At 51.9% G+C, this 26,275-nt stretch overlaps 1 protein-coding gene across 3 annotated transcripts in view; it reads right to left on the bottom strand.

The window, feature by feature from the left end:
* Nucleotides 1-8,867: 8,867 nt before the first annotated feature.
* Nucleotides 8,868-26,275, bottom strand: part of LOC141049655 (integrin alpha-L-like) — a 224,562-nt gene continuing 207,154 nt past the window's right edge. For all 3 annotated transcript variants that reach the window (XM_073546286.1, XM_073546288.1, XM_073546287.1), the window contains 2 exons: nt 10,198-10,348; nt 8,868-9,247 (listed from right to left, as the gene is read on the bottom strand). In XM_073546286.1, coding sequence (XP_073402387.1) covers nt 9,207-9,247; nt 10,198-10,348 — 192 coding nt within the window. In that variant the 3' untranslated portion in view covers nt 8,868-9,206. The remainder of the gene's footprint in view (nt 9,248-10,197; nt 10,349-26,275) is intronic.

Genomic DNA, 26,275 nt, shown 5'->3' with positions numbered 1-26,275 from the left:
GAGGGTAGATTCTGCCCCTTGGGGGGGTTGAACCAGAAACAAGTTCAATTGGGCAGTCAAACGGCCGGTGTGGAGGGAGGACCTCTGCTTCCTTCTTATCAAAAACATCGGCGTAGGAGCTGTAAGCTGGAGGAAGACCCGGGAGGTCTGGAGGTGACCGTGGAGCGGCCGCCAGGCGGACAGGAGTCAGACAGCGAGCTTGGCACGGGTGCCCCCAGCAGAGTATCTCCCCAGAAGACCAGTCGAGAACAGGCTGATGAGTCCTTAACCATGGAAGACCGAGTAGAATGGCGTGAGAGAGCTTAGGTAAAACGTAAAAGGCTATCTTCTCTCGATGTAAGGCTCCGATTTGCAATTCCACCTCTTCAGTGACCAAGGTGACGGTCACCTGTAGCGGTTTGCCATCCACGGTGGCAATCTGAATTGGGTTAGATAGAGTGACTACAGGAATTTGGTATTTGTCTACCTCTTCCGGCCGAATGAAGTTACCCGCTGAGCCCGAATCCACGTAGGCCACCTCGGAACCACGCCTCCCTCCTGAAACCAAAAGCACAGAAATCGTAAGGGGTTGAGAGGAATCATCATCATCACCTAGGAAGGCCTCTCTTACCTGACCTAGGTGGAGTCGTTTCCCTGTCTCTTAGGACAGGTGCGGATATAGTGTGACGAATGACCGCAATAGAGGCACAGACCTTGTGCCCGTCTCTCTCTCTGACGTAACTCGGCCAACCTGAGATGATCTATCTGCATGGGCTCACCCGAAGAGAGGGAAGAAGATCCGACTGAACGTGAGCTGGCCGACTGAGCGAAAGGAGGAACTGACCTGGAGGAGCGCCTGTCTCTCACTGACTCCCGAGCGCGCTCCAGGAAGCGCAGGTCAATGCGGGTAGCCAGCGAGATAAGGTCCTCTAAGGTGGACGGGGTATCTCGACCAGCGAGTTCATCCTTTATTTTACTAGAAAGACCGCGCCAGAATGCCCCCACCAAAGCTGCGTTATTCCAGCCGAGCTCAGAGGAAATAGTGCGAAAGCGAATAGCGTACTGTCCGACCGTGAGAGAGCCCTGGTGTAAGTTAAAGAGTGACTCAGTGAGAGAGGCTAACCGGCCCGGCTCATCGAAAACCTTACGAAACGTATCCAGGAAAACCGGGAGACTCGAAACGACCGGGTCGTCACGTTCCCAGAGCGGGTTTACCCAAGAAAGGGCCTCTCCCTCCAGATGGGACATGATGAAGGCCACTTTGGCCCGGTCCGAGGGATATTGCTGCGGCAGCCATTCAAAGTGGAGACTACACTGATTTAAGAACCCCCTACAGAGCTTGGGATCCCCGGTGAAACGAGGCGGCTTGGCGAGGCGGGGCGTCGGATGAGCAGCAGACGCAGGGGGAGGAGTCGGCACTGCAGCGGCAGCCTGGAGGGCCGACAAGCGACTATCAAAGGAGGCCATGTAGGACAAAATGTGGGTTTGAGTATCTTGCTGCTGGCCCAGCTCCTGTTGGAGACTGGCCAGCTGAGTGGCATTTCCAGGATCGGCCACCTGTAAGGCCGACAAACGGGTGTCCATCGACTTCATGATTGACATAATGCGCCCCTGATTCTCCCGTAGGAATAGCAACTCTTTCTGGGTAGCAGCCGTAGTACCGGCGGAGTCCATGGCCTGATTGTACTGTTAGCGTGGGTGGTCAGGAGCGGGAGCTCCGAGAGTGGACCCTCTGGACCGTGGCACCGAGGGACCCCGGGCGAGCTGCCAGGTGGAACCGACCCCTATACAGGGACCGTTAGGAGCAGGCCCAGGGGTTCGAGTACCACGGTAGCCGGTACCGAGAGGGGCGGCTCAGGATGGACCGGAGTAAGACTGAGACTGGAGTAGGACGGCAGGAGCACTGAAGACAGGACTGGAGTAGGACGGCAGGAACACAAGGCAGGACTGGAGTAGGACGGCAGGAACACAAGGCAGGACTGGAGTAGGACGGCAGGAACAGTGAAGGCAGGACTGGAGTAGGACGGCAGGAACACAAGGCAGGACTGGAGTAGGACGACAGGAACACAAGGCAGGACTGGAGTAGGACGGCAGGAACACAAGGCAGGACTGGAGTAGGACGACAGGAACACGGGTAGCAGGACTGAGAAGCTGCTGTGAGGAGCAGCCGAGACAGGAACTGCAGGAGCAGAGTGTGCACGATGGAGCGAGGCCAGAGTGTCAGGAAACACAACGATCAGGCGCCTCCCTCAGGGGGAAGCGGCCTGATATGGCCCCGTCTGGTCAGCCATTGGTCCAAATGTGCTTCCGGGTCAGGGCACAGCCGGAGCATAAGAAGCAGGAAGGAGGCGCGGCCGCGGCCTATGGCGCATGCGCATAGCATGCAGGGAAGGCATCGGTCGCGGGTCTGTCTCAGGTGACCGCCGCGGCCGTCGGGTGGAGAGAGGCTGCGGCGTGGGAGCGGAGGGCGACTGCGGCGTGGGAGCGGAGGCCGGGTGAGTATGGCGGAGCGGTGTAACAGTGTGATTGCGATCTGTGCTGGATGAAAGATGAAAAGCAAAGATGAAGGACTTTACCTAGAGTCGTCACTGGTGAGTCAGTATGTTACCTGTACAATGACACTATACACTATATACAGAGGTCCTTTGCACAATGTCACCAGTGATCCCTGTATTACCTGTACACTGACTCTATATACAGAGCTCCTGTGTATAATGTCACTGGTGATCCCTGTATTACCTGTACACTATATACAGAGCTCCTGTGTATAATGTCACTGGTGATCACTGTATTACCTGTACACTATATACAGAGCTCCTGTGTATAATGTCACTGGTGATCCCTGTATTACCTGTACACTATACACTATATACAGAGCTCCTGTGTATAATGTCACTGGTGATCACTGTATTACCTGTACACTGACGCTATATACAGAGCTCCTGTATATAATGTCACTGGTGATCCCTGTATTACCTGTACACTGACACTATATACAGAGCTCCAGTGTATAATGTCACTGGTGATCCCTGTATTACCTGTACACTGACACTATATACAGAGCTCCTGTGTATAATGTCACTGGTGATCCCTGTATTACCTGTACACTGACACTATATACAGAGCTCCTGTGTATAATGTCACTGGTGATCCCTGTATTACCTGTACACTATACACTATATACAGAGCTCCTGTGTATAATGTCACTGGTGATAACTGTATTACCTGTACACTATACACTATATACAGAGCTCCTGTGTATAATGTCACTGGTGATCACTGTATTACCTGTACACTGACTCTATATACAGAGCTCCTGTGTATAATGTCACTGGTGATCCCTGTATTACCTGTACACTATATACAGAGCTCCTGTGTATAATGTCACTGGTGATCACTGTATTACCTGTACACTATATACAGAGCTCCTGTGTATAATGTCACTGGTGATCCCTGTATTACCTGTACACTATACACTATATACAGAGCTCCTGTGTATAATGTCACTGGTGATCACTGTATTACCTGTACACTGATGCTATATACAGAGCTCCTGTATATAATGTCACTGGTGATCCCTGTATTACCTGTACACTGACACTATATACAGAGCTCCAGTGTATAATGTCACTGGTGATCCCTGTATTACCTGTACACTGACACTATATACAGAGCTCCTGTGTATAATGTCACTGGTGATCACTGTATTACCTGTACACTGACGCTATATACAGAGCTCCTGCGTATAATGTCACTGGTGTTCCCTGTATTACCTGTACACTGACACTATATACAGAGCTCCTGTGTATAATGTCACTGGTGATCCCTGTATTACCTGTACACTGACACTATATACAGAGCTCCTGTGTATAATGTCACTGGTGATCCCTGTATTACCTGTACACTAACACTATATACAGAGCTCCTGTGTATAATGTCACCGGTGATCACTGCATTACCTGTACACTGACACTATATACAGAGCTCCTGTGTATAATGTCACTGATGATCACTGTATTACCTGTGCACTGACACTATATACAGAGCTCCTGTGTATAATGTCACTGTATTACCTGTACACAGACACTACATACTAAGTACAGATCTCCTTTGTATAATGGCACTTATGGTGATAGTAATATGTTTTTTTTATTAATGATCAGTATTGTAGTATCCAGTCACCATGTGCTGGTAATATGTGGTCTGGTCATGGTGTGGTGGTATTTGTCCATTGTATGTGCTATTATTCTGTCACTGGTGGTAATATGTGGTCTGGACATGGTATGGCTGTATTTGTTCCTTGTATGTGGTATTATTTGTCACCATGTGGTGGTTATATGGTGTCTGGCCATGGTGTGGTGGTATTTGTCCCTTTGGATGTGATATTATTGGTCATTTTAAAAATTGAAAAATAAATAAAAAATATACCTAAATAGTATTGGATATTTTAGCAAATGTTTAATAGGTCAGAGTAGAGCAGGGCCCGGCCAAAAGAATCTACCTTGTGGTGGGAGATTTAAAAAATCTTTTGTCCATAACAAGAGCTACTGGCTATGTGTGTGATCTGGAGATGGGAACTGTTAATGTGTGATTGGTGAGAAGTGGAGCTTTTCCAAGAGAGAGCGGTGGGGCTGTGGACAGTTCGAGGGGTGGAGCCTGGGCGGAGTCTCAAGGGGGCACCGAAAATTTTGCCAGTATGGGGCCCCGAAATTCCTAGTGGCAGCCCTGGGCATGGGCACATCGCGGTTACACTCTCTGGGGTTTTGCTGCGTAGGCGATGTGAATACTGTCCTACAGACTTGTTCACGGTGTGCATGGTCCATGGGTTTATATTCAGTAGGCGCTCTGTTTTCCTGATGAGTACACCTCGCTGCTGGTTGTCACCCTCCAAAGCTGAGCAGTCGTGTCTACAGTCATGGCCAAAAGTTTAGAGAATGACACAAATATTATATTGTCACATGATCTGCTGGCCTCTGGTTTTTGTGTGTTTGTCAGATGTTTTTATCACATACAGAAATATAATTGCAATCATATTATGAGTAACAAAAGGTTATATTGACAGTTAGAATGAGTTAATGCAGCAAGTCAATATTTGCAGTGTTGACCCTTCTTCTTCAGGACCTCAGCAATTCTCCCTGGCATGCTCTCAATCAACTTCTGGATTAAATCCTGACTGATAGCAGTCCATTCCTGCAAAATCAATGCTTTTATTTTGTCTGAATTTGTTGGTTTTTGTTTGTCCACCCGTCTCTTGATGATTGACCACAAGTTCTCAATGGGATTAAGATCTGGGGAGTTTCCAGGCCGTGGTCCCAAAGTCTCTATGTTTTGTTCCCTGAGCCATTTAGTTATCACCTTTGCTTTATGGCAAGGTGCTGCATCATGTTGAAAAAGTCATTGTTGATCGCCAAACTGCTCTTGGACGGACGCTTCTTTATTCATGGCTGCGTTTTTAGGCAAGACTGAGAGAGAGCCCATTCCCTTGGCTGAGAATCCACCCCACACATGAATGGTTTCAGGATGCTTGACAGTTGGCATGAGACAAGACTGGTGGTAGCGCTCACCTGGTCTTCTCCGAATAAGCCGTTTTCCAGATGTCCCAAACAATCGAAAAGGGGATTCATCAGAGAAAATGACTTTACCCCAGTCCTCAGCAGTCCACTCCCTGTACCTCTTGCAGAATATCAGTCTGTCCATGATGTTTTTTCTGGAGAGAAGTGGCTTCTTTGCTGCCCTCCTTGAGACCAGGCCTTGCTCCAAGAGTCTCCGCCTCACAGTGCGTGCAGATGCACGCACACCTGCCTGCTGCCATTCCTGAGCAAGCTCTGCACTGCTGGTAGCCCGATCCCGCAGCTGAAACACTTTTAAGAGACGGTCCTGGCGCTTGCTGGTCTTTCTTGGGCGCCCTGGAGCCTTTTTGGCAACAAGGGAACCTCTCTCCTTGAAGTTCTTGATGATGCGATAGATTGTTGACTGAGGTGCAATCTTTCTAGCTGCGATACTCTTCCCTGTTAGGCCATTTTTGTGCAGTGCAATGATGACTGCACGTGTTTCTTTAGAGATAACCATGGTTAACAGAAGAGAAACAATGATGCCAAGCACCAGCCTCCTTTTAAAGTGTCCAGTGGTGTCATTCTTACTTAATCATGACAGATTGATCTCCAGCCCTATCCTCATCAACACCCACACCTGTGTTAGTGGAGCAATCACTGAAACGATGTTAGCTGGTCCTTTTAAGGCAGGGCTGCAATGATGTTGAAATGTGTTTTGGGGGATAAAGTTCATTTTCTAGGCAAATATTGACTTTGCAAGTAATTGCTGTTAAGCTGATCACTCTTTATAACATTCTGGAGTATATGCAAATTGCCATTAGAAAAAAATGAAGCAGTAGACTTTGTAAAAATTAATATTTGTGTCATTCTCTAAACTTTTGGCCATGGCTGTATATCTGCATGACGCTTGGAAGCGGCAGCTTCCCTCGTTACATAGCCAGCAGGCCCCGGGGCTTCGTATGACCACTGATTGTTGACCTCGGCTGCGGAGTAGTTAGTGGTCGTAGATGAAAAGGGGGGGCTGCTTCTGTGACGGCATCAGCCATAACGACACATCTGTCATTTCCCCCCCCCCCGCCTAGATCGGGCTGCAGGGCTAGCCGCCTGCGGAACTCCTCTTCATACCGCCACCAGGTGGATCCGCCATGTGATTTACACAAGTTATACATCAGATCTTGGTGTATATATATAATTCGGAGCAGCGTTCCGGATGTTTCTGGCCCATAATACAGCCCAGAGCTGCAGACGCCTGTAGCCAGTTATTCATTGTTGGTGCTATTCCCGGTCTGTTTCCATCATGCGCTCGTTCACTTGTCCTCCTTTCCTTATCTACGGTCTGTTTGTCGACAGACAATAACGACCATATGTCGACATAATCGTTATCCCATATTTTGTCTAGTCTCTTGATCTTTTTGTGCACCTAGCGGGCTGATCCCGCAGATAAACGCATCTTTGTGTAAGCTCGCTGACGTACCGCATGGTTGCGTTAAGTGTTGCATTAGCTCCTTAATCGCTGAGGCTAGCTCACTCTCCCTTGTATTAAGCGCCCCGTTCCGCACTGATTCGTCATTGGCTTTGGAACACTCACCGCTGTGTGACGCAGGAGGAGTGACATCAGATGATGGCGGAACGCCGACTCCCGCTAGCGCGATGGTCTGGTTATTGTGTTGGCTGGAGGCCCAGAGAGCGTGAGAAACGTCTCCCTGGCTGGTAGCCAAAGTTGGAGCGCGTGGCCGCAGGCAAATGCCGTGCGCTCAAGCCTAAGTGAAACCAAGTGATGGAGGAACTCCGGCTCTGTCTTGGGCGATGGCCTGGTGGTTGACTTGGCTGGAGGTCCTGGGAGATGTGGATGGGTCTCCTCGGCTGTCAGCCCCTGATGGAGCACGTGTCTGCTGGCGTCTGTCATGTGCCCGAGCCTGCCTATCGGGACTCTGCGATGCGTTGGACCACTCTGACGTGGATGGGGAACGCCATCCAGAGGACTGAGCTCTGTGGCAGCTCCTATACTGGGAGGGACAGCGTGTGGGAGCACAGCAGGGGAGGAGGCGCGGGTTCCCTGGGGACCGAGGAATGCAAGCTCAGGGCAGGCAACGTCAGGCACCGATCTCGGTGTAGCAGGACCACAGTGAAATCGGGGGGGGGGGGCAGCTGATGGTTCCCCTGGGGAGGAGGGCAACCCCCAGAAGCATGGACTAAGGCACGGGCAGGGGGTCAGGAGAGGGCACAGGGAGGTGAACGCCGAGGCCGGTAATAATGGTTTGAAGCCGGTGCTCACCTTCCTGTGTTGTAGGGGGGATTCGGGGGTCCTCGGGAGACAAAACATCTTCCAGGGGTCAGCCGGAGGAAGAGGAGGTAACAGACCTGGGCACCTGGATTTAACCCCTGTAGGTGTGGCTGTTGGACCCTTCCCCTTTAAGCCCATTGGACAGCTGGGCGTCCCAATTAGTGCATCACCTGGGGAATGGTGTGAGGGGGGAATTGGGACCTGCGCTCTATTTTTCTAGCGTTAGTGATATGGGCTCCACAGTCAGAGGCACGTTCCTTAATTAGTACCGTGCCTACCAGAGAGAACAGCATATTCTTCTGGGTTTGTGTCTGGGGAACTGATGTGTAATCCGGTGTCTTCTCAGTCGTCAGACCCATTATTACTATCTCTGTGGTCGCCGTAGATTTTGTAATTGGTTCCCCCTTTCTTTTAGGTCTTCCATATTTTCTTATGACCTAATACAATTGTATGTTTTATACACTTCTTTTGATTTGGTTTCTTCAGGATTTTGCAGTAGGTAGAAACTTTGTGTTGGTATCACATAAAATCCCAACAACTTCTAAAGAAAGGTTCCTGGGGTGTGAATACTTTCTGAAGACACAGTACATGTCAGTTGCCTGTGATCCTTTTCTGCTATCGTGATTTCATGGATTGTGATAATGAATGCTTCTCTATCCTGCACCGGCGTCAGTAGGAAAGGGCACGGCTGTCAGCCAGGGTCATGTGAATAGTGCTGTTCTCTTCGGATATGCTGACACTCGGGACAGTTCCATCCAGCAGTTTCTCCATAATGTCATGAGATTTCACCTTCCCTGCCTCCGGGAACGTTTCGCTGGCACAAAGGTGTCTTCAGGGGCTGGTGTGGCTGTAATGTTCCCTGTACCTGTAGAGGACGCAGCCGCTCCCCTGAGGCGTCGCATGTAAAGCAGTTTTCTAGTCTCTGCTGTCTTGACAGCTTTATGGCAAATCTCTGGCGCTGCCGCTCACAGCTCAGTGCAGCCGGTGAGCCAAGATGAGCCCGCGCCCGGCACGGAGAACGCAACGTGTAAATGGATTCAAACAAGAAAACATTTCAGATTCAGTTTTTAATTAGAATTAAAAAAACAAACACTTGTTGCATCTCCGGGTCGGGAAACCGACATCTTCCGCACAATTTATTGAGCTTTTTATAGAAAAAGTGGAACATCTTGTGAATAAAGAAAAGTTACACGTCTCCATCCGCGGAGCTAAGCTGGTGCCCTGCGATGATCAGGCATGAAGGCTCGCTCAGTCAGCCATCGCTTTCGTGTCTCCCATGGACATCCAGGAGTAATGGATGAGAAGCCTGAAGACATGGACTGCAGGGGAGATGGTGATGTGCCCTGTGTGACCACACTCGGGTCTCCTTGTGTTAGGCGTCCTCCAGGAGATCACATATGGTCGCGTCTCTCCAACTCCTCGGGAAATGGCACTAACAGATGATGGGGCAAAAATATATCAAATGTTACAAGAGGACAAATAATCCAAACCTCATAAGCCTGTAGTACAACAGCTGCAGGCTGGGACTGTGCAGGGACTGCGTTTCGCAGCTGGCGACGTCATCCATTACTGTTGATTGCACGTCCTCTCTAGTTTGTTTCAATTCTTCCTGTATCCTCCATGTTGTGATCATAGGTTCAGGACTAGGAAAAAGCCCTTTTCTGACCCTGGTCTGTCCCTGCCTGACTGCAGTAGCTGGCACCCTAAGATAACGTAATGGCACCCCTGTCAGGAAATATGACGCAAGTCTTATTGCTCTAGTTACACATACAGAGCTATCGGCTGCAGCTCCTTGAACTACACAAACCCGGTTCATGACACCCCCACTTGACGGCAGCTTACCCTGAATGTCATTAGTAGATCCCAGGATCGCTAGAGGATCAGTCCCCTAAGTAACAAAAAAAAAAATCACACAAAACTGCTGCAACCAACACAAACTGCAGCAATGTGAACGAATCCAACAAGGTCTATCCCCAGCAGAAAACACCAGTAGGGGAAGGTATTTAAAGCTGCACCCAAAAGCTGAAAGGACAGAGTAAATATATTAAACTCGGCAGACTGCAGCCAGAATAGCAGCACCCAACACCCAGAGAAAAGGTGACTCCTGTGTCTCCCGTGCCGCCTGCGTCTCCCGCGCCGCCTGCGTCTCCCGCGCCGCCTGCGTCTCCCGCGCCCCCTGCGTCTCCCGTGCCTCCCATAGCTTGGCAGAAAGAGAAGCCGACCACAGAACACAAGCTCAGGAGCTCAAATCCAGGAGCACGACATATTCCATGTCTCTACTCCTGGGGACATTCCAACCACACATGGCAGTCTTGTGCACTTATGTTGAGCGAGGCTGGAAATCCGCCCTCACATCATACATCATAGGCTAAAACATCATACCGTTCAACGGGTCCACCAGGAAATCTTGAAGGAGCTTCAGCTTGTTGTCGCTCTCTTGCTCTGACTGATTCTCCAGAGGTTCATGTGCAGTCACATCACTGGGCGAAACCTTCTCCATCATCCGATCCTTGTACCTCCTGAAGAAGCCGCACTAATGGATGATAAAAAGAAAAATACATCATCATACACAGCACCCCCCGTATAATACATCACACCCCGCAGCCCCCCGTATAATACATCACACCCCGCAGCCCCCCGTATAATACATCACACCCCAGCCCCCCGTATAATACATCACACCCCACAGCCCCCCCGTATAACACATCACACCCCGCAGCCCCCCGTATAATACATCACACCCCGCAGCCCCCCGTATAATACATCACACCCCGCAGCCCCCCGTATAATACATCACACCCCGCAGCCCCCCGTATAATACATCACACCCCGCAGCCCCCCGTATAATACATCACACCCCGCAGCCCCCTATATAATACATCACACACCAGCCCCCCGTATAATACATCACACCCCACAGCCCCCCCGTATAACACATCACACCCCGCAGCCCCCCGTATAATACATCACACCCCGCAGCCACCTATATAATATATCACACCAGCCCCCCGTATAATACATCACACCCCGCAGCCCCCCGTATAACACATCACACCCCTCAGCCCCCCGTATAACACATCACGCACCAGCCCCCCGTATAATACATCACACCCCGCAGCCCCCCGTATAACACGTCACACCCCACAGCCCCCCGTATAATACGTCACACCCCACAGCCCCCCGTATAATACATCACACCCCGCAGCCACCTATATAATACATCACACACCAGCCCCCCGTATAACATCACACCCCGCAGCCCCCCGTATAACACATCACACCCCGCAGCCCCCCGTATAACATCACAGCCCCCCGTTTAACATCACACCCCGCAGCCCCCCGTATAACACATCACACCCCGCAGCCCCCCGTATAACACATCACACCCCACAGCCCCCCGTATAATACATCACACCCCGCAGCCACCTATATAATACATCACACACCAGCCTCCCGTATATCACACCCCGCAGCCCCCCGTATAATACATCACACCCCGCAGCCCCCCGTATAACACATCACACCCCGCAGCCCCCCGTATAACACATCACACCCCGCAGCCCCCCGTATAACACATCACACCCCGCAGCCCCCCGTATAACACATCACACCCCGCAGCCCCCGTATAATCACACCCCGCAGCCCCCCGTATAATCACACCCCGCAGCCCCCCGTATAACACATCACACCCCGCAGCCCCCCGTATAACACATCACACCCCGCAGCCCCCCGTATAATCACACCCCGCAGCCCCCCGTATAATCACACCCCGCAGCCCCCCGTATAACACATCACACCCCGCAGCCCCCCGTATAACACATCACACCCCGCAGCCCCCCGTATAACACATCACACCCCGCAGCCCCCCCGTATAATACATCACACCCCGCAGCCCCCCGTATAATACATCACACCCCGCAGCCCCCTATATAATACATCACACACCAGCCGGAACCAGCGCGAGGGGAGGACGGGTGAGTGCTGGCAGCGGCGGGCTCCGCCGCTGCTGGAGCGGCGGCGGCTACCGCCGCCGCAGCCGTGACAGTACCCCCCCCTTTACGTCTCCCTCTCCTGAGGTTGGACAAAAACTTCTTTAAAAGAAGAGGAGCATTAACATTCTCTTTGGGTTCCCAAGACCTCTCCTCAGGACCAAAACCCTTCCAATCGACAAGGAAGAAGGTTCGCCCCCGAACTCTTTTCATGGCCAAAATATCTTTTACTTCAAAGATATCATCGGCCCCTACAGGTTGAGGTACAGGAGGTGGAAGCGGGCGATACCGATTAAGAACAACAGGTTTAAGGAGCGAGACATGGAAGGCGTTAGGAACCCGGAGTGAAGCCGGCAACCTCAATTTGTAAGACACGTTGTTAATGCGTCCAAGAACCTCGAATGGACCAATGTACCGGGGACCCAGTTTGTAAGAAGGCATCCTCAGGCGGATATGCTTAGTTGACAACCAGACTTTGTCACCAGGTTGATATGGCGGAAGGTCCCTGCGTCTCTTGTCTGCATGTTTTTTAATCCGGATGCTGGATTTTTCCAGTGCTTCTCTGGTCTCCCTCCAGACTTGAGAAAACTCAGAAAAAAGGGCATCCGCAGCGGGAACACCAGAAGACGAGGAGAGCGGTAGCGGAACACCAGGGTTCTGGCCAGAAACTACGAAGAACGGTGTTTTGGTGGTAGACTCGTTGGGGTGGTTGTTATGGGCGAACTCTGCCCATGGAAGAAGGGACACCCAGTTGTCCTGATGGGCGTTGGAAAAATGGCGCAGGTAAGCTGCTAGTACCTGATTGATCCGCTCCACTTGCCCGTTGGACTGAGGATGATAGGCAGAAGAGAAGTCCAGAGATATCCCCATGAGCTTGCTGAGTGCCCTCCAGAACCGGGAGGTAAATTGGACCCCTCGATCGGAGACAATACGTCGAGGGAGTCCATGCAGCCTGAAGATCTGGTGGATAAAGACCTTGGCTAACTCGGATGCCGTGGGTAAACCAGCCAACAGGATAAAATGGGCCATCTTGGAGAAGCGGTCGACCACCACCAAGATAGTGGTACATCCAGAAGAGCAAGGTAAATCGGTAATGAAGTCCATACCAATCTGTTGCCAGGGGGCATCAGGAGGAGGCAGAGGATGAAGCAGGCCGGATGGCAGACCTCTTGGTACTTTGTTCTGGGCACAAGTCGTGCAGGAGGCTACGAAATCTGTCACATCCTGATGAAGAGAAGGCCACCAGTAGTAGCGAGAGAGAAGGCAGAGAGTCTTCTTGACCCCAACGTGGCCCGCAATCTTGGAGGAGTGCCCCCAGTCTAGGATTTCCGACCTCTTACTCAATGGAACGAAGGTCTTGCCTGGTGGAGCATGGGAGAGCGTCACGGGTGCCACGGTGATCACTTTGGCAGGCTCAATGATATATGAAGGAGCCTCCTCAGACTCAGGTGATTATAAGGACCTGGATAGAGCGTCCTCCTTGGTATTCCTATCCCCAGACCGAAAACGGAGTTCAAAGTCAAAGCGGGAAAAATACAGCGACCACCTGGCTTGCCTGGAGTTGAGTCTTTGTGCGGACTGAAGGTACGCCAAATTCTTGTGGTCTGTGAAGATTGTGAATGGATGGACTGCCCCTTCCAGAAGATATCACCACTCTTCCAATGCCATCTTAATGGCCAGTAATTCCCGAACTCCAATGGAATAGTTGCATTCTGCGGGGGAAAAGGATTTAGAAAAGAAACCGCAAGGCACCAAGTGACCAGAAGACGACCGCTGAGAGAGGACCGCCCCGGCTCCAACGGAGGATGCATCCACTTCCAAGGTGAAGGGCCTATTAGCTGTCGGCCGATGTAAAATCGGGGCGGAGGCAAAGGATCGCTTCAAGGCAAGGAAGGCCTCTTCGGCCTCTGGTGGCCAGGCATTTGCTTTGGACCCTTTTCGGGTCAGGGCAGAGATGGGCTTGGTCACAGAAGAAAAGTGGGGAATGAACTGCTTGTAATAATTTGCAAAACCCAAGAACCGTTGGATAGCTTTTACTCCGACCGGACGTGGCCATTTGAGTACTGCCGATAGATTCTCAGGGTCCATCTTCACCCCGGAGTCCGAAATAATGTACCCTAAGAAGGGTAATGAGGTTTGCTCGAACCGGCACTTCTCCAATTTAGCATAGAGTTGGTTCTCCCGTAGGCATTGCAGAACCAGTCGAACACTCCTCCGGTGGGTGGATAAATCAGGTGAGAAAATGAGGATGTCATCAAGGATACACGACGACACAGGAGTATAGTAGGTCTCGGAAGATTTCGTTAACGAACTCCTGGAAAACCGCCGGGGCATTGCAGAGACCGAAAGGCATAACCAAATACTCGTAATGGCCGTCCCGAGTATTGAACGCCGTCTTCCACTCGTCCCCGGCACGGATTCGGATCAAGTTATAGGCTCCTCGCAGATCCAACTTGGTGAAGACCCGGGCTCCTCTCAGACGGTCAAAGAGCTCAGGGATCAGTGGAAGAGGATACCTATTTTTGACCGTAATGCTGTTAAGACCTCGGTAATCAATACATGGTCGAAGGGATCCGTCTTTCTTCCGGACAAAAAAGAACCCTGCTCCGGCAGGGGATGATGACTTCCGAATGAACCCTCGAGCCAAGTTCTCCCGAATGTAGTCTGACATGGCCGTGGTCTCTGCTGGAGATAATGGATAAGTTCTCCCCCTGGGGGGATTAGCTCCTGAAATCAGCTCAATTGGGCAATCAAAGGATCGGTGCGGCGGTAGGGTCTCTGCCTCCTTCTTACTGAAGACATCGGCGTAAGAGTGGTAAGCCGAGGGAAGCCCCAGGAGATCGAGAGGAGCATGCCGAGGTCCAGGACGAGGTACCGATAGTAAACAATTCTCCTGACAGGAGTGTCCCCAGCGTAGAATCTCCCCGGAACGCCAGTCCAGAACAGGCTCATGAGAACGTAACCATGGTAGGCCGAGAAGCACGGCATGGGACAGATTAGGCAGGACATAAAAAGCAATCTTTTCCCGGTGAAGAGCTCCAACTTGTAGTTCCACTTCGACAGTGGCCATGGTGACGGGTTCTGGTAGCGGTTTGCCATCCACGGAGGCGATAGTGCGAGGATTTTCCAGAGTCACCACCGGAATTCGGAACTGGTCCACTTCCCTAAGCCGGATGAAATTACCTGCCGCACCCAAGTCCACATACGCCTCCATAGATCTACGCTCCCGACCTGCAACAATTAAAAAAAGGGGGAGACAGAAGCACACAATAGGGTTTTATCCAATGATATAAACGTTTCACAGATATGGATCCACTCACCTGGTTCAGTTGTGTGGAACACAACAACCATAAGCACAAATGGGCAGGATCCGATGAACTGCAGCAATCAGCCGGTCACTAGAATTGCATATATAGGAAGGAGAGAAGTCCGGCTTTCAGGATCGCGCTGTTCCAGACCAAAGTTCACAAGGAGTTAATCCAAGGACCAAGCAGTGATTATAACTTTCTTTTTATTCCATAAACTCTACGCGTTTCGGGTACACACTGGACACTTCCTCAGGAGCAAAGTTACACTGGCATCACATTCCATTCTCCTTATATACTAACTCCCCCAGGAAGTGAGGTAGATGCTCATTGCACTTAAAAAAATTCGCACATAACTATCAGCATAATATAAAATCACAAAAATCACTAAAATTCATCTATAAAACACGCTTCTATAAAAACACACATCTGTAAAACTTCACACTAGAAAAAGTGTAAAACATTATAGTAAAATTATGATTATACTCAATAAAAATCTAAATTTCATGGTACCTCACTTCCTGGGGGAGGTAGTATATAAGGAGAATGGAATGTGATGCCAGTGTAACACAAAACGCGTAGAGTTTATGGAATAAAAAGAAAGTTATAATCACTGCTTGGTCCTTGGATTAACTCCTTGTGAACTTTGGACTGGAACAGCGCGATCCTGAAAGCCGGACTTCTCTCCTTCCTATATAGACCTGCAACAATTAGAACAGAAATGGTAAGGGGCAGAGAGGAATCGGTATCACCTAGGGAGGCCTCTCCTACCTGGCCTAGGTGGAAGCGTTTCCCGGCTTCACTGGGCAAGTACGCACAAAATGATTGGCCCCGCCGCAGTAAAGGCACAACCCTTGCGTCCTTCTCTCCCGGCGTTGCTGCTCGGTCAACTTTACACGGTCCACCTGCATGGGCTCCGGGACGGAGCTACTAGGAGAGGCCGGAGAGCGGGGAATAGGCACTTGGTATAGCCTAAAGGGTCTCCTCTCCCTAACTGACTCCCGAGAGCGTTCTTGAAACCGTAAGTCAATACGGGTGGCTAGGGATATGAGATCCTCCAGGGTGGTAGGAGTATCTCGCCCGGCAAGCTCATCTTTTATTTTGCCTGAGAGTCCCCTCCAAAAGGCCCCAACCAAAGCCTCATTATTCCACCCCAGCTCCGAGGACAGCGTGCGGAAGCGAATGGCATACTGTCCTACGGTGAGAGAACCCTGACTGAGATTGAAAAGAGCCTCGGTGGTGGAAGCCACGTGTCCAGGCTCATCAAATACCTTGCGGAAGGTGTCGAGAAAGTTCTGTATGTTAGACACCACGGGGTCATCTCTCTCCCATAAGGGATTGACCCAAGCCAAGGCCTCCCCTTCAAGATGGGACACAATAAATGCCACTTTGGCTCGATCATAGGGGTATTGCTGAGGCAGGAGCTCAAAGTGCAACCGACACTGATTCAAGAACCCCCGACACAACTTGGGGTCTCCGCTGAATCTGGGAGGTTTTCCCAAGCGGGGTGGCGGGTGAGATACTGGATCCCGTGGTTGAGCTGAAGCGGCTGCAGCAGACTGCAGGGACAGAAGGCGATCATCCACGGATGCCATATAGCTCAGAATATGGGACTGGGTGTCACGCTGCTGCGCGAGCTCCTGCTGGAGCCAAACTAGCAACAGGGCGTTCCCTGGGTCAGCAGTTTGTAAGGCGGAGAGACGAGTATCCATGGATTTCATGAAGGACATTATTCTAGTCTGGTTCTCACGTAAAAAGAGCAACTCTTTTTGTGTGGCCGCCGAGGCACTAGCGGGGTCCATGGCCTGATTATACTGTGACGTTCAGGAGCGGACAACGTCCAAGAGTGGACCCTCTGGGTCGCGGATCTGGAGCCCCTGGGCCGAGCACGCCAGGTGATAACCGACCCCTATACAGGGATCGTTAGGGGCAGGACCGCAGAGGTCAGAATGCAGAACGGGGTAGGAAGTGCAGGTCAAGGTATAGAACGGAGACACGGAGTACAGGACTGGGTCCTGGAGTACTGGACAGAGATACGGAGCACAGGACTGGGCACTGGAGTACCGAGTGAAGACACTGAGTACAGGACAGAGCACAGGAGTACAGGACGGGGATACGGAGCTCAGAACTGGGCACTGGGGTTCAGGACGGAGGAACAGAGTACCAGACGGGAACAAGGCAGGAATAGGAGGAAGGTTACAGGAAGGCTCCTGCAACCCGGCCAGAGCACCGTAGGCAAGGCCCACGATAATCAGGCGTCTCCACCATCTTGGAGACGCCTGATATAGCCTGTGCACAGCCCTCATTGGTGGCCTCACAGCTCTGGGCGGGCGCTGCAGGGTTAAGGAACCCTCAGGGCACGCGCCCGCGCCCTAGAGCGAGTGCACATGGCCCTTCGGCGCCAGGAGGACGGGAGAGAGGAGGAGGCGGAACCAGCGCGTGGGGAGGACGGGTGAGTGCTGGCAGCGGCGGGCCCCGCCGCTGCTGGAGCGGCGGCGGCTACCGCCGCAGCCGTGACATTGGGGGAGCCATGCATACAACGAAGGGAACCGAGGCATCCATGCATATAACGATGGGACCGGGGGAGCCATGCATACAACGATGGGACCGGGGGAGCCATGCATACGACGGGACCAGGGGAGCCACGCATACAGCGATGGGACAGGGGAGCCATGCATACGACGGGACCAGGGGAGCCATGCATAGAAGGACAGGGATAAGGGGACAATGCATACCCGGCTTATACTTAAATCAATAAGTTTACCTAGTTTTCTGTGGCAAAATTAGGGGCCTTGGCTCATATTCGAGAATACACGGTAAATAGTCAAACAATGCGAGGTTATCTCATCACATCTTCCTTTTGACCTCTGGCTGCTGCATGAATGACAATAGTTGTAAGCTATATAATGGGGATATGCTTCTAACAATATACATCCAGACAAGACAACCAAAGATTCAGAAAACCAGAGATTCTCTACAAAATCACAGCCAGGAACACTGGCCAGGACAGCAGCCAAGACATCATGGCTCCATCACGAGGGACACAGATTCTAGAGGATGCCAGCTTAGGGGACCACGGCCCCGGCTGGAAGAAAACAGTTCTGCTCCATTGACCATCACTGAACCATGGATACGTTTTGGGTAGTCAAGACTTGGACCCATCGGTCACATAAGCCCCATGGATACCTTTAGGAAAGCCAGGAATGGGACCCACCTGTCACCGGTCTCCATGGAGAGGTTCGGAGAAGCCAAGATGTGACCCTCCTGTCACCTGGCTATGTACCTCAATGGGCTGTCAGCTCTTAAGCTTATTGTTACCTCCTGTCTGTGTGCATGCCACAGGTGGAGTAGTCAGCCCTGGAAGATGATGCCAGGCTGTGACCCTCCGGTCACCTGGCCTTGTACCCTGAATTGACTGTCATCTCCCTACACTTGTCGTTACCTCCTCTCTGTGAGCGTGCCACAGGTGGAATAGTCGACCCTGGAACATCTGAAGTGACAGCTGCCATTATCCCGGCGAGTCAATGGAAGGGTGAGACTGTGTAAGGTGCACCATCTTGGGGTATTTTGCTGTGAATGTTCTGTGTGTTATCTGCCTGTTTTGTGGTTCAGTAAATTATTGCCGCAATGTGTCACCCTCACCCTGTGTGGTCTGAGTAGCGTCATACCCACGGTAACAGGAGAGCAGGTGTTCGGTGTTGGGATGATCCCAGGTCCATGCGTTTTCAGGCTAGTGGACTAGGGAACCCGCTGACCCCTGTGTCTCCACAACCCATATAATACATCATATATCACAGAGTGCACCCACATATAATACATCATATAACACCCACCCCTGGAATGATACACCGCACCCCTCCGTATAGTACATCCGGCATCATACACCCTGTATGCCTGGCATCATAAACCCTGCACACCAACCTGCGACATCAGGCACCCCCGACATCATGCACCAATCACTCCCGGCATGATACAGTACGAACCCCGCCTATGGCTTCATACACCCCCCCCACCCCTGACCTGCGGCATTATATACTGTAATGGGGTCTACCCAAGCTGGGGTACCTCTTTCAGTACCACCCCGTGTTTCCAGAGGTCCGCTCTGCGTTGGCTGGAGTCTGAATGAAAGACGCTGGCTGGAATTCCTTGGTTACATTTGCGCATATAAAAGATCACTGCTTCTCCACGTATTTCCAGTCTGACAACACTTTACTCACAGGACACAGAATATATCACACAGATACAGAGGGCAGGCCAATAGAAAAGCGGCAGGCCAGACATGCATTACAAAAGCCGCAGGTGGCCGGAGCCTGCCGATATTTACTGTGGGAATTACAAAGGTGGGGGGAGGGCGGACAAAAAGAGAATATAGTGTCCCCTCTGCCCAGGGGCACAGCCTGTGGGCTGATGCATTAGGGACATGCATCTCACATGGAACCTATTATACATACATATAACTGCACAATATATTCTGGGTGCTGAGTGGTTCTGTAACACGTAACACGGCTCCCCTTTTCAGCGACGCGATCGGCATACACCGTCTGATCCTCAACGGATCGGTTTGGGGATGACCGAAGTTTATGGGGTTGGTGCAAGTTCCGTTTGTCGACTTAGTCCATCAGCGTTACCGTTTTGTTTGCCGGGTCTGTAGTGGATGGTGAAGTCCAGAGGTTGTAGGGCTAAACTCCACCGCAGCAATCTGGCGTTGTCTCCGGAGACCCGATTAAGCCAGACTAGGGGATTATGGTACGTTAGGAGGCAAAACTGTCGTCCATACAAATATGGTTGCAACTTCTTGAGTGCCCATACTACCGCCAGGCACTCCTTCTCGATGGTCGCATAGCTTACTTCACGGGGCAGTAGTTTCCGACTCATGTAAGCTACCGGGTGTTCTTGGCCGTCCGGCCCGACTTGGCTCAGTACTGCCCCCAATCCAAACATAGAAGCGTCTGTGTGAACCAGGAAACGTTTAGTTGAATCGGGTGCGGCCAATACAGGGGTATTGTTGAGCGCGTCCTTTAGTTGACGGAAGGCTTCCGCACACTCTGAGGTCCAGGTTACCTGGCGGGGTTGGTTCTTACGGGTCAGATCAGTGAGGGGCTTGGCTACGCTGCTGTAATTGGGAACGAATTTCCTGTAATACCCCGCTGTCCCTAGAAATGCCATGACCTGGGTTTTAGTGCGTGGGATGGGCCACTTGGCTATGGCCTCAATCTTGGCAGGTTCTGGTCGCTGTTTCCCACTTCCCACCCAATGCCCTAAATACTGAACCTCTGCTTTGCCAACGTGACACTTGTTTGGGTTCAGGGTGATTCTGGCCTGGTGGATCCTGTCCAATACTGTCTCTAGGTGATTTAGATGCTCTTCCCATGTCGCACTGTAGATGGCGATGTCGTCCAGGTAGGCACAAGCATAGTCCTGGAGACCATCCAGAAGCCGGTCAGCCAGCCTTTGGAAGGTCGCCGGGGCATTCTTCATCCCGAATGGCATAACTCGAAACTGGAATAAGCCGAACGGGGTGACAAATGCCGACTTGGGAATAGCGTCAGGACTAAGGGGAATCTGCCAGTAGCCTTTGCATAGATTGATGGTGGTCAAATACTTTGCCCCCGCCAGCCGGTCTAACAACTCATCCACACGTGGCATGGGGTATGCATCCGTCACTGTTTTCTCATTGAGCCTACGATAGTCTACACAAAACCGTGTAGTCCCATCCTTCTTGGGCACTAACACTACGGGGGATGCCCAGGGACTATCTGACTCTACAATGACCCCTAAACGCAGCATCTCTTGTCACATCCCCTCTCGTACAGACTCAGGGACGCAGAAGGGGTTTTGTCGCAGGGGGGTCTGATCCTGGGTCTCAACCTTGTGTTGTGCCAGGCGAGTGTACCCTGGTCTCCCCGAAAACATCCTCTGTCGCTGCCTCAACAACGCCTCCGCCTGCTGTCTCTCCCGGGGGCCTAGGTCTTCGCCCAAGTGTACCTGGTCCCATGTTTTAGACTGAATCCTTTCCCCTAAGACATCCGGCAAGGGAAGTCCGGCTAAATCCTCTGCTTCAGGTGCACAGATGGCCACTACCTCTTCAGGGCGCTCCCGGTAGGGCTTCAGCATATTCACGTGGAACATGCGGCTAACCCTGGGGTCGTTACAATCGGCGACATTATAGGTTGTGTCGACTATTTTCCCCACTACCTGGTAGGGCCCCTGCCATGCAGCTTGAAACTTATTCTGCTTAGTGGGCTCTAACACCAGGACCTTCTGTCCTATTTCCAAAGTGCGCTCTCTGTCCCTCCGATCGTACCATAAGCGATGGCGCCGCTGTGTCACCTGCAGGTTCTCACGTACAACCTGGGTCAGCTCCTGTAGGCGGTCCCGGAATTCCAGCACATAGGGTACAATAGGTACCTCTTCTATGAGGCCCTCCCCTTCCCAGTGTTCCAGCACTAAGTCTAGGGGTCCCCTTACCCGTCTCCCGTATACCAGCTCGAACGGGGAGAACCCCGTGGATTCTTGGGGCACCTCCCGATAGGCAAACAGGAGGTGTGGCAAGAATTTCTTCCAGTCCCTGTAGGTCCTGGTAAAAGTCCCAATGAGCTGTTTTAATGTCCCGTTAAAGCGTTCACACAACCCATTGGGTTGCGGGTGGTACGGGGCGCTTCTAATGGACTTTACGCCGCACAGCTTCCACAGTTGGTTGGTCACCTCTGCTGTAAACTGGGTACCCTGGTCCGAGATAATCTCCCGGGGAAATCCAACTCGTGAGAACACCTGGAGCAGGGCGGCCGCCACCGTCTCTGCCAGTATGTTAGGTAACGCAACCGCCTCTGGATACCGTGTGGCATAATCTACCACTGTCAATATATACCTTTTCCCTGACGGACTGGGTTTGGCTAACGGCCCTATCAGATCGACCGCTACTCGGCTAAATGGTTCCTCCACAATGGGGAGGGGGCATAATTTGGCCTTGCATCGATCCCCCCTCTTGCCAATGCGCTGACAACTGTCACGGGTCTGGCAGTACTGACGAACATCATAGGTTACCCCCGGCCAAAAGAAGTTTCGTGTCAGACGATGCCTGTGCGACTGACGCCGAAATGCCCGGCTAAGGGTATGTCATGAGAGATTCGCAGTAGCTCCTGCCTATACTTCTTGGGAACTACCAGCTGTTTTTTTATAGTGGGGCTCGTCCCTGTGTGGTGCTGCTCTGTAACCCGGTAGAGGTGTCCCTGCTTCCATACACACTGTTCCCCTTCCAGTACTCCTCTCCCCTCCTCTGCCTTCCCACAATATCCCTCCAATGAAGGATCCTCAAGTAACTCCCTCTTAAATTCATCTGGGGTGGCCCAAGAAATGTGTCTGGCTATGGGAATACGTGCAGGGCTGGGATGTCTTACCTGGGCCTCCTCTGAGTGTGATTCCGCCTCCGCAGCTCAAGCTTGTCTCCGGGTGGTCACAGGATAGGTCTCAGCCAGAGGGGCCACCGAGAATGCAGACAACATGGGCCCCAAGTCATTTCCCAGCAAGACGTCTGCAGGCAAATCCTCCATCAAGCCGACCTCAACAAGGCCATCCCTGACTCCCCAGTTCAGGTGAATCCTGGCAGTGGGCAGTCGATGTATGGCTCCCCCTGCTACACGGACTGCCACTGTCCGGTCCATCTTCTCTTGGTCCCGGACGAGATGAGGCTTCACAAGGGTCAAAGTTGCTCTGGAATCTCTTAGTCCCTGCATATGTTTCCCATTAACCCACAGGACCTGTTGATGCTGTTGTCGATTATCTGCCCGGGCTGCCTGCACGGAGTCTACTTCATGCAGCACTTCCTCCATCTCTTCCACCCCTTGGTTAGTCGTAGCCCCCAATGCCGGGTCAGCTTCGCCTTGGTAGCAGTGTACAGCAGCCCGGCTGAAGGTAGCTGTTCCCGCCTTTGGCCACTGGGTATGCTGAGTCCGGTTGGGACATTGTCTTTGCAGGTGGCCCAGCTGACGGCAGGTGTGGCATCGCGCCCCAGGGGGACTGTGGTAGGCCGGGTTTCTAGCTGGTCCCCCTACAATCTTCGGTGGTTTGGGGCCCTCCAGGTCCATGGGCAGGCCCCTAGTGACCATCTTTGATCCGGACAACCGCGGCCTCCTGGCATCATGATGTTCATCAGCCAGACGAGCGGCTTCCTCCAGAGTCGTTGGCCGCCTGTCCCGAAGCCATTCCTGTGTCTCGGGGGTTAGTCCATTAAAGAATCGTTCTAACAAGAAGAGCTGGAGGACGTCCTCCTTAGTGGTTGCTTGGCTCCCTTGTACCCACTGTAGCAGTGACCACCGTAATTTACAGGCCCATTCAGCGTGGGTATCGGTTACGCGTTTTATAAGTCCGCTGAACTTTTGGCGGTATGCCTCTGGTGTCAGCGCATACCGGGCCAAGATCACTTCTTTGATCCGCTCATAGTCCATACAGTCCTCATCAGGTACCGTGCGATAGGCGGTCGCTGCCCGGCCTGTCAGCTTGCTGGCCAGAATCTGAACCCGTTCCTCCGGCTTCACTTGATGAAGGGCACACTGCCGCTCAAAGTCCTGCAGAAAGCCATCAATGTCTTCCTCTGCCTCCCCCAACTGTCGGAAGGCATTATACTGGATCTTTTTGTGGCTTACTGTTGAAGGTACCTGGTCGAAGGCCAGAGCTCCCCCTGCTCGCTGGCTCTCCTCTATCCGCTCGGTCATCTCCATCTTGGCCTGCTCCACTTTGGTCCGCTCTGCCATCTCCATCTTGGCTAGCTCTATCCTGGTCCGCTCGACCATCTTTTCCTTCAGATCAGTACGCACATCAGCCATCACCTCTCGTATGATCTCTACCGCAGGGTTTGGGCCATAGAACACCAGTCTGTTCTTTACCTCCCTCTGGAATTCGTTCACATTGGGGGGCGCTGCACTGTCGTGTTCCATGATGGCTGCTATCAAATCCACTTTTGTTTTGTTGCTGGCGATCAACCCTCGGGCTTCCACCAGATCTTTTAATGTAGTCCTCTTTAACTTCTGGTAGTTATTTTCCATTCATTCCTTTCCTCCTGTAGAAGGGGTATCATATCCCACCGCTGCCACCAGTGTAACGGGGTCTACCAAGCTGGGGTACCTCTTTCAGTACCACCCCGTGTTTTCGGAGGTCCGCTCTGCGTTGGCTTGAGCCTGAATGAATGAATGACGCTGGCTGGAATTCCTTGGTTACATGGACGCAAATTAAAGATCACTGCTTCTCCACGTATTTCCAGTCTGACAACACTTTACTCACAGGACACAGAATATATCACACAGATACAGAGGGCAGGCCAATAGAAAAGCGTCAGGCCAGACAAGCATTACAAAAGCCGCAGGTGGCCGGAGCCTGCAAATGTTTACTGTGGGAATTACAAAGGTGGGGGGAGGGCGGACAAAAGGAGAATATCATATCCCCTCTGCCCAGGGGCGCAGCCTGTGGGCTGATGCATTAGGGACATGCATCTCACATAGAACCTATTATATATACATATAACTGCACAACATATTCTGGGTGCTGAGCGGTTCTGTAACATATACCTCCTACTTCCAACCTGTGGAATCATAAACCCCCGACATCATGCACCTCCACCCCTGACCTGCAGCATTATATACCTCCTACCTCCAACCTGTGGAATCATACTCCCCTGACATCATGCACCTCCACCCCTGACCTGCAGCATTATATACCTCCTACCTCCAACCTGTGGAATCATACACCCCTGAAATCATGCACCTCCACCCCTGACCTGCAGCATTATATACCTCCTACCTCCAACCTGTGGAATCATACACCCCTGACATCATGCACCTCCACCCCTGACCTGCAGCATTATATACCTCCTACCTCCAACCTGTGGAATCATACACCCCTGACATCATGCACCTCCACCCCTGACCTGCGGCATTATATACCTCCTACCTCCAACCTGTGGAATCATACACCCCTGACATCATGCACCTCCACCCCTGACCTGCAGCATTATATACCTCCTACTTCCAACCTGTGGAATCATACACCCCTGACATCATGCACCTCCACCCCTGACCTGCAGCATTATATACCTCCTACCTCCAACCTGTGGAATCATACACCCCCGACATCATGCTCCTCCACCCCTGACCTGCGGCATTATATACCTCCTACCTCCAACCTGTGGAATCATACACCCCTGACATCATGCACCTCCACCCCTGACCTGCAGCATTATATACCTCCTACCTCCAACCTGTGGAATCATACACCCCTGACATCATGCACCTCCACCCCTGACCTGCGGCATTATATACCTCCTACCTCCAACCTGTGGAATCATACACCCCTGACATCATGCACCTCCACCCCTGACCTGCAGCATTATATACCTCCTACCTCCAACCTGTGGAATCATACTCCCCTGACATCATGCACCTCCACCCCTGACCTGCAGCATTATATACCTCCTACCTCCAACCTGTGGAATCATACACCCCTGACATCATGCACCTCCACCCCTGACCTGCAGCATTATATACCTCCTACTTCCAACCTGTGGAATCATACACCCCTGACATCATGCACCTCCACTCCTGACCTGCAGCATTATATACCTCCTACCTCCAACCTGTGGAATCATACACCCCTGACATCATACACCTCCACCCCTGACCTGCGGCATTATATACCTCCTACCTCCAACCTGTGGAATCATACACCCCTGACATCATGCACCTCCACCCCTGACCTGCGGCATTATATACCTCCTACCTCCAACCTGTGGAATCATACACCCCTGACATCATGCTCCTCCACCCCTGACCTGCAGCATTATATACCTCCTACCTCCAACCTGTGGAATCATACACCCCTGACATCATGCACCTCCACCCCTGACCTGCAGCATTATATACCTCCTACCTCCAACCTGTGGAATCATACTCCCCTGACATCATGCACCTCCACCCCTGACCTGCGGCATTATATACCTCCTACCTCCAACCTGTGGAATCATACACCCCTGACATCATGCACCTCCACCCCTGACCTGCAGCATTATATACCTCCTATTTCCAACCTGTGGAATCATACACCCCTGACATCATGCACCTCCACCCCTGACCTGCAGCATTATATACCTCCTATTTCCAACCTGTGGAATCATACACC

Source organism: Dendrobates tinctorius, unplaced genomic scaffold (assembly GCF_039654945.1).
Source record: "Dendrobates tinctorius isolate UK_male_01 unplaced genomic scaffold, ASM3965494v1 ptg000146l, whole genome shotgun sequence".
Classification (NCBI taxonomy): domain Eukaryota; kingdom Metazoa; phylum Chordata; class Amphibia; order Anura; family Dendrobatidae; genus Dendrobates; species Dendrobates tinctorius.
Note: the sequence above shows the minus strand (reverse complement) of the source record. Positions and strands in the feature narration are given on the sequence as shown.